Raw genomic sequence first — 10,000 nt, 5'->3', positions numbered from 1 at the left:
TAGCCCACCGGTGACTCACCAGTCTGGGCCTCCTGATCTACCCTAATCTCTATCAAAGTTTGGCCATATTCTCTACATGTATGTGATGTAACAATACAAGAGAGCAATTCCGACAATTCCCTATTATATGAGCCGCAGTAAACAAGCAAAACAGAGCAGCGAATTTATCAGATGATTTTTATTGATTAGCATTGGGGATAATGTGTATACAAGCCTCTTTTTTTTCACATTTATTTAACCAGGTGGGCCAGTTGAGAACAAGTTCTCATTTACAACTGCGACCTGGTCAAGATAAAGCAAAGCAGTGTGACACAAACAACACATATGGTTAGGGTTAGAATGTTGAACCCTAACCGTAACTCTGATACGGAGCTAGCTAGCTAGCTAGCTAGAACCTAAACTGATATGGAGCTAGCTAGCTAGCTAGAACCTAAACTGATATGGAGCTAGCTAGCTAGAACCTAAACTGATATGGAGCTAGCTAGCTAGAACCTAAACTGATATGGAGCTAGCTAGCTAGCTAGAACCTAAACTGATATGGAGCTAGCTAGCTATCTAGCTAGAACCTAAACTGATATGGAGCTAGCTAGCTAGCTAGAACCGAAACTGATATGGAGCTAGCTAGCTAGAACCTAAACTGATATGGAGCTAGCTACCTAGCTAGAACCTAAACTGATATGGAGCTAGCTAGCTAGAACCGAAACTGATATGGAGCTAGCTAGCTAGCTAGAACCTAAACTGATATGGAGCTAGCTAGCTAGAACCTAAACTGATATGGAGCTAGCTAGCTAGCTAGAACCGAAACTGATATGGAGCTAGCTAGCTAGCGGCTGGAAGGATGTCTTGTTATCTCCTGAAAAAGTGGGTGAGAAGCAGACTTTTCCCCCAAAACATTTTATTTTCAATTTTGGTGGCTACAGCTATTGGGATAAGCTACCACAAAATGGGACTTACTAAACTAGTTACTCATTTACTCAAACTTCAACGACTGTTAGCATATCTCTTAGTTGTCAATTAAAATGTATTTGGCATCATACAAATGAGCAGGCGGGGCAAGCTGTTAACCTCATTCACTATTTTGGGACTGAGGGGGCTGCAGCAGGAGGCCAAGCAGACTACTATTCCCCATCGTATTCCCGGTACAATTTTGACTGTCAACTTCATGAAAAAGTTTTGAGAGAGATAGCCGTCACATAAAATTAAGTTTTGATCAAAACATCGACCGATTTCAGCACCCAAAGAATAGCCAGAACAATGTTGTGTGTTATTGCGGCCTATTCTTTGAGGTTTTATTTACTGAATTGTCTATTAATTTCCAAAATGCACGTCCGCATTCTCATTCATATTACTGTAGAATTTTCACAAATACCTGTCTCGATTCATGTCTGAAAACGTAAGTTTGTGTTGTCACAAAATGCGTTGTATTCTTCCCGAGGGTGTATATGAACATATTTTAATGAGATTTGATGGGACGCTCTTTAATGGGACGCTAACATGGCTGCCATAGAATGTTGTAGTGTCATGTAAATGGAGTGTGGATCTGACTGAAACCTACTTGAATAACAAATACCTTTTACATAACACATACCTCTTAATAACTCTTACATAACCTGAGCCCTAGGACCATGCCTCAGGACTACCTGGCCTGATGACTCCTTGCTGTCCCCAGTCCATCTGGCCGTGCTGCTGCTCCAGTTTCAACTGTTCTGCCAGCGGCTATGGAACCCTGACCTGTTCACCAGACGTGCTACCTGTCCCAGACCTGCTGTTTTCAACTCTCTAGAGACAGCAGGAGCAGTAGAGATACTATGAATGATCGGCTATGAAAAGCCAACTGACATTTACTCCTGTGGTGCTGACCTGTTGCACCCTCGATAACCACTGTGATTATTATTATGTGACCCTGCTGGTCATCTATGAACATTTGAACATCTTGGCCATGTTCTGTTATAATCTCCACCCGGCACAGCCAGAAGAGGACTGGCCAGCCCTCATAGCCTGGTTCCTCTCTAAGTTTCTTCCTAGGTTCTGGCCTTTCTAGGGAGTTTTTCCTAGCCACCGTGCTTCTACACCTGCATTGCTTGCTGTTTGGGGTTTTAGGCTGGGTTTCTGTACAGCACTTTGAGATATCAGCTGATGTAAGAAGGGCTTTATAAATAAATTTGATTTGATAACAAATACCTCTTACATAACATACCTCTTATGTGACAAATAACTTTTACATAACAAATACTTCTTACATAACAAATACTTCCTACATAACGCATAAACACAGTTTGATGGGTTCTGAAAGTTTCCACCAGTTAAAAAAGACTACAATCCTTTAATACAGCAGTATAGTTTGAAAATGTAAGAATAAATATGTGGTCGACTAGGCATGTTTCTGTCCCTCTGATAGAGATGTGTAGGGTAACTTACGGTAACTGTAATCTCATGTTTTTAAGAAGGCCATGAGACTAACACCCCCACACCCCACACCCACTTCCAACAACCCCTACACACCCACTTCCACACCCACTTCCAACAACTACTACACCCCCACACCCACTTCCTACACCCCCACACTGGCTAGCTTCCACACTGCTACTGGAAACCAGAGCCTATGACAGCTGAATCAAAGAGTGGGAATAGAAATGAGCGAGAGATAGAGAGAGATATGAGAAGAGAGAGAGAGTGGGGGTGATTGAGGGAGTTGGAGGCAGGGGGCTTGGAGTTATGGAGTGGGCGTTGTATGTCTACAAATAGCAGATCTCCTGTCCAACAGCCCCTCATTCAGACATCCACCTCCAACAGCAACCCAGTTCTTTCAGCTAGATCCTCGGACAACGTCCACCATGAGCAAGTCCTTCTCTTCCCAATCCGCCCAGTCAGCCTCTTCCTACCGCCGGACCTTCGGCTCCGGTGTTGGATCCACCCCAGGCATGTCCTCTATGTTCTCCCACGGCGGACGCGGCTCCTCCGGCTCCTCCGGCTCGGCCCACATGTCCTCCAGAGTGTACGAGATGACCAAAACCGCCGCCCGTCCCAGCTACTCCTCCGGCAGCATTCGTTCCTCTTCCGGCGGCGCGATGCGCTCGTACGCTGGGATGGGCGAGAAGCTGGACTTCAACCTGGCCGACGCCACTAACCGCGACTTCCTGGACACCAGAACCAATGAGAAGGCAGAGTTGCAACACCTGAACGACCGGTTCGCCAGCTACATCGAGAAGGTCCGTTTTCTAGAGCAGCAGAACGCTACTCTGGTGGTGGAGATCGAGAGGATGAGGGGTCACGAGCCGACCCGCGTGGCCGAGATGTACGAAGAGGAGATGAGAGAGCTGAGGCGTCAGGTGGAGGGCATGTCCAATGACAGAGCCCGCATGGAGGTGGAGAGAGACAACTTGGCTGATGACCTGCAGAAACTGAAACTCAGGTGAGAGGTCAGGGGTCAAAAACACACAGCAAATCAAATCAAAGTTTATTTGTCACGTGTTACAGGATACAGCATGTGTCAACAGTACAATGAAATGCTAACCTGCAAGCTGTTCCAAAACAACGCAGTGTTCAATGAGAGACGTTAGTAAAATCACTGGATAATACGCTCTTGATTAAGAAATAAAATGGCATGAGAGAGGAAAGACAAGTTACTAAAAACAGAAGAGAGGAGGTTATTATATTCAAGATCACTGTCGGAAGACAATGGAAGTAGATTTATTTCAAACTGCATGATGTAGAAGTTAGTTAAAAAAAAACCAAAAAACGAAGAGAATCACTGAAACTACCTGTTACCTATTACTACTGTAATATGTTCTTGATTAAGTTATTCGCTTGAGAAATTAGGGCCGTTTGATTATGGGCCCCAATATATATATATCAACGCTTTTATATTCCAATAAGTGTACATTTTCAGTCTGGAACTACCAGAGATGTATCAATACATAGTGGAACAGGTGTTATATGTTGTGCTGAGTGAAAGCCACTCCTTAGAATGTAGCCAAAGACTGAATGGTGATATGATCTGAATACGTGTCATAGTTTTTTTTCTGCTGAATTGGGGAGAGTAATACAGTCCCAGCAGTGTTTTGGTTATCCTCCATCTTAGAGTGAGTAGGAATATGACAGCCATGTCATGTCCAGTGACAGTTCTCTCCTGCTTTGCTGAAGCTATATATATATATATATATATAGTTTTCTAATTTACCCACAAGAGAAAATGCTTGAGAATGAATGCAGAAGAGATTGAGAAAGAGGATGTCAGAAGACAGAGAGAAAGTGATGAGATTATAAACATGAATCTGTTGCTAACGGTCAAAGTGAGGGAAAAGCAAAGAGGATTACCATTATTGTGATAAGCAGAAAGAATGAGAGCTGAATGCAGGATGGATAAACAGACACTACCCGTACTGTATCAAAGTGGACAGACAGACAGACACCTGGACATGCAGACAGACAGACAGACAGACAGACAGACAGAGAGACAGACAGACAGACAGACAGACAGACAGACAGACAGACAGACAGACAGACAGACAGACAGACAGACAGACAGACAGACAGACAGACAGACAGACAGACAGACAGACAGACAGAAACATGCAGACAAACAGAGACATGCAGACAGACAGACTGAGACACCTAGACATGCAGATAGACAGACAGACAGACAGACAGACAGACAGACAGACAGACAGACAGACAGACAGACAGACAGACAGACAGACAGACAGACAGACAGACAGACAGACAGACAGACAGACAGACAGAGACACCTAGACATGCAGATAGACAGACAGACATGCAGACAGACAGACAGACAGAGATTCAGACAGACAGAGTCATGCAGACAGACAGACAGACAGACAGATGCAGAAAAACAGAGACATGCAGGCAGACAGACTGAGACAGACAGACTGAGACAGACAGAGAGATAGACAGGCAAACAGCTCCTCATTGTCCACCACTTGCTCAGAGCCCTCAAGAATCAGCTGTCGCAGAATACCATTCCCATATTAGACCACTATTCTTATCCATCCCTATTCACCCTGAGTGCCTACTGTACTTCTCCTAAATATAACCTTTATCAGCAGGCCTATTGGATGCTGTGTCTTCCTCTGTGGCGTGCAAGGCCTCATGAGAGTCTATAACCGTAAACTGTGGAAGCATTCAACAGTCTTTCAAGTTTCACTTCTTTTTTTTTTATTGTCACGTGCACTGCTACAGTGAAATGTCTTTTCTTGCTCTTTCCCAACGATGCGTTAACGAATATCAGTAATAGTAGAAATAAATAAAGTAGAACAAAAACACAGGAGAAATAGAAATAAGAAGAACATTTAGTGGTGGCATGTTTTTTGTTGTTGTTGTAGTGTTGTTAAAATAGACGTTTCTATTTCGAGGTACAGGATCAACGGTGTGAAATCGTCTCTGGGTTTTTTCTTTATGGGATTTTCTCTCCAGCTGTAAACAGCTCACGTTGTCGTGCTCCTTCAAGGCATGCGAGGGATGGGGTTTGGGTGCAGTGTAGACGGAGGAATGAGGGAGAGTCAAACTAGTGTTGAAATTTAAGGTGGAAAGGGGTGAACGTTCGAGAAGGTTCTGGGGTTGGAACACACAGCTGCTGTGTCATACTGACCTTTAGATCAACACAGGGTTGGGATTCATAGTGTTTCAGAGTAGGAGCGCTGATCTAGGATCAGTTATGCCTTTTAGATCATAATGAATCAGATGATGTGGACAGGAGGGACCTGATCCTAGATCATATTGAATCAGATGAGGTGGACAGGAGGGACCTGATCCTAGATCATAATGAATCAGATGAGGTGGACAGGAGGGACCTGATCCTAGATCATAATGAATCAGATGATGTGGACAGGAGGGACCTGATCCTAGATCATAATGAATCAGATGATGTGGACAGGTGGGACCTGATCCTAGATCATAATGAATCAGATGAGGTGGACAGGAGGGACCTGATCCTAGATCATAATGAAACAGATGAGGTGGAAAGGAGGGACCTGATCCTAGATCATAATGAATCAGATGATGTGGACAGGAGGGACCTGATCCTAGATCATAATGAATCAGATGAGGTGGACAGGAGGGACCTGATCCTAGATCATAATGAATCAGATGAGGTGGACAGGAGGGACCTGATCCTAGATCATATTGAATCAGATGAGGTGGACAGGAGGGACCTGATCCTAGATCATAATGAATCAGATGAGGTGGACAGGAGGGACCTGATCCTAGATCATAATGAATCAGATGATGTGGACAGGAGGGACCTGATCCTAGATCATAATGAATCAGATGAGGTGGACAGGAGGGACCTGATCCTAGATCATAATGAATCAGATGAGGTGGACAGGAGGGACCTGATCCTAGATCATAATGAATCAGATGATGTGGACAGGAGGGACCTGATCCTAGATCATAATGAATCAGATGAGGTGGACAGGAGGGACCTGATCCTAGATCATAATGAATCAGATGATGTGGACAGGAGGGACCTGATCCTAGATCATAATGAATCAGATGATGTGGACAGGAGGGACCTGATCCTAGATCATAATGAATCAGATGAGGTGGACAGGAGGGACCTGATCCTAGATCATAATGAATCAGATGAGGTGGACAGGAGGGACCTGATCCTAGATCATAATGAATCAGATGATGTGGACAGGAGGGACCTGATCCTAGATCATAATGAATCAGATGAGGTGGACAGGAGGGACCTGATCCTAGATCATAATGAATCAGATGATGTGGACAGGATAGACCTGATCCTAGATCATAATGAATCAGATGATGTGGACAGGAGGGACCTGATCCTAGATCATAATGAATTAGATGAGGTGGACAGGAGGGACCTGATCCTAGATCATAATGAATCAGATGAGGTGGACAGGAGGGACCTGATCCTAGATCATAATGAATCAGATGATATGGACAGGAGGGACCTGATCCTAGATCATAATGAATCAGATGATGTGGACAGGAGGGACCTGATCCTAGATCATAATGAATCAGATGATGTGGACAGGAGGGACCTGATCCTAGATCATAATGAATCTGATGATACGGACAGGAGGGACCTGATCCTAGATCATAATGAATCAGATGAGGTGGACAGGAGGGACCTGATCCTAGATCATAATGAATCAGATGAGGTGGACAGGAGGGACCTGATCCTAGATCATAATGAATCAGATGAGGTGGACAGGAGGGACCTGATCCTAGATCATAATGAATCAGATGATGTGGACAGGAGGGACCTGATCCTAGATCATAATGAATCAGATGATCTGGACAGGAGGGACCTGATCCTAGATCATAATGAATCAGATGAGGTGGACAGGAGGGACCTGATCCTAGATCATAATGGATCAGATGAGGTGGACAGGAGGGACCTGATCCTAGATCATAATGAATCAGATGATGTGGACAGGAGGGACCTGATCCTAGATCATAATGAATCAGATGAGGTGGACAGGAGGGACCTGATCCTAGATCATAATGAATCAGATGAGGTGGACAGGAGGGACCTGATCCTAGATCATAATGAATCAGATGATGTGGACAGGAGGGACCTGATCCTAGATCATAATGAATCAGATGAGGTGGACAGGAGGGACCTGATCCTAGATCATAATGAATCAGATGAGGTGGACAGGAGGGACCTGATCCTAGATCATAATGAATCAGATGATGTGGACAGGAGGGACCTGATCCTAGATCATAATGAATCAGATGAGGTGGACAGGAGGGACCTGATCCTAGATCATAATGAATCAGATGATGTGGACAGGAGGGACCTGATCCTAGATCATAATGAATCAGATGAGGTGGACAGGAGGGACCTGATCCTAGATCATAATGAATCAGATGAGGTGGACAGGAGAGACCTGATCCTAGATCATAATGAATCAGATGATATGGACAGGAGGGACCTGATCCTAGATCATAATGAATCAGATGATGTGGACAGGAGGGACCTGATCCTAGATCATAATGAATCAGATGATGTGGACAGGAGGGACCTGATCCTAGATCATAATGAATCAGATGATACGGACAGGAGGGACCTGATCCTAGATCATAATGAATCAGATGAGGTGGACAGGAGGGACCTGATCCTAGATCATAATGAATCAGATGATGTGGACAGGAGGGACCTGATCCTAGATCATAATGAATCAGATGATACGGACAGGAGGGACCTGATCCTAGATCATAATGAATCAGATGAGGTGGACAGGAGGGACCTGATCCTAGATCATAATGAATCAGATGATGTGGACAGGAGGGACCTGATCCTAGATCATAATGAATCAGATGATCTGGACAGGAGGGACCTGATCCTAGATCATAATGAATCAGATGAGGTGGACAGGAGGGACCTGATCCTAGATCATAATGAATCAGATGAGGTGGACAGGAGGGACCTGATCCTAGATCATAATGAATCAGATGATGTGGACAGGAGGGACCTGATCCTAGATCATAATGAATCAGATGAGGTGGACAGGAGGGACCTGATCCTAGATCATAATGAATCAGATGATGTGGACAGGAGGGACCTGATCCTAGATCATAATGAATCAGATGATACGGACAGGAGGGACCTGATCCTAGATCATAATGAATCAGATGAGGTGGACAGGAGGGACCTGATCCTAGATCATAATGAATCAGATGATGTGGACAGGAGGGACCTGATCCTAGATCATAATGAATCAGATGATGTGGACAGGAGGGACCTGATCCTAGATCATAATGAATCAGATGAGGTGGACAGGAGGGACCTGATCCTAGATCATAATGAATCAGATGATGTGGACAGGAGGGACCTGATCCTAGATCATAATGAATCAGATGAGGTGGAAAGGAGGGACCTGATCCTAGATCATAATGAATCAGATGAGGTGGACAGGAGGGACCTGATCCTAGATCATAATGAATCAGATGATGTGGACAGGTGGGACCTGATCCTAGATCATAATGAATCAGATGAGGTGGACAGGAGGGACCTGATCCTAGATCATAATGAAACAGATGAGGTGGAAAGGAGGGACCTGATCCTAGATCATAATGAATCAGATGATGTGGACAGGAGGGACCTGATCCTAGATCATAATGAATCAGATGAGGTGGACAGGAGGGACCTGATCCTAGATCATAATGAATCAGATGAGGTGGACAGGAGGGACCTGATCCTAGATCATAATGAATCAGATGAGGTGGACAGGAGGGACCTGATCCTAGATCATAATGAATCAGATGAGGTGGACAGGAGGGACCTGATCCTCGATCAGACACTCTTACTCTGATATACTTGATACATACATGTCCTGCTCTGCAGTAGAACAGAGTCTCCAGCTTCTGTCTGCTCTACATGCTCCCCTCAGTCTGTCTGCTCTACATGCTCCCCTCTCTCTGTCTGCTCTACATGCTCCCCTCTCTCTGTCTGCTCTACATGCTCCCCTCTCTCTGTCTGTCTGCTCCCCTCAGTCTGTCTGCCTGCTCTACATGCTCCCCTCTCTCTGTCTGCTCCCCTCTGTCTGTCTGCTCCCCTCTGTCTGTCTGCTCCCCTCTGTCTGTCTGCTCCCCTCTGTCTGTCTGCTCCCCTCTGTCTGTCCGCTCTACATGCTCCCCTCTGTCTGTCTGCTCCCCTCTGTCTGTCTGCTCCCCTCTGTCTGTCTGCTCCCCTCTGTCTGTCTGCTCTACATGCTCCCCTCTGTCTGTCTGCTCCCCTCTGTCTGTCCGCTCTACATGCTCCCCTCTGTCTGTCTGCTCCCCTCTGTCTGTCTGCTCCCCTCTGTCTGTCTGCTCCCCTCTGTCTGTCTGCTCTACATGCTCCCCTCAGTCTGTCTGCTCTACATGCTCCCCTCAGTCTGTCTGCTCTAAATGCTCCCCTCTCTCCGTCTGCTCTACATGCTCCCCTCTCTCTGTCTGTCTGCTCCCCTCAGTCTGTCTGCTCCCCTCTGTCTGTCTGCTCCCCTCTGTCTGTCTGCTCCCCTCTGTC

The 10,000-nt window shown here is 45.5% G+C and overlaps 1 protein-coding gene across 2 annotated transcripts in view; it reads left to right on the top strand.

The window, feature by feature from the left end:
- The first annotated feature begins 2,749 nt into the window (after positions 1-2,749).
- LOC106582512 (desmin) overlaps positions 2,750-10,000 on the top strand; it is a 40,492-nt gene continuing 33,241 nt past the window's right edge. Inside the window, exon 1 of one of the 2 annotated variants that reach the window (XM_045704904.1) lies at positions 2,750-3,412. In XM_045704904.1, the coding sequence (XP_045560860.1) occupies positions 2,835-3,412 (578 nt within the window). In that variant the 5' untranslated portion in view covers positions 2,750-2,834. The remainder of the gene's footprint in view (positions 3,413-10,000) is intronic. The other variant, XM_045704905.1, reaches the window with a different exon arrangement.

The sequence above is a fragment of the Salmo salar genome, chromosome ssa21, assembly GCF_905237065.1.
Source record: "Salmo salar chromosome ssa21, Ssal_v3.1, whole genome shotgun sequence".
Classification (NCBI taxonomy): domain Eukaryota; kingdom Metazoa; phylum Chordata; class Actinopteri; order Salmoniformes; family Salmonidae; genus Salmo; species Salmo salar.
This window is presented reverse-complemented; position numbering and strand designations above follow the sequence as displayed.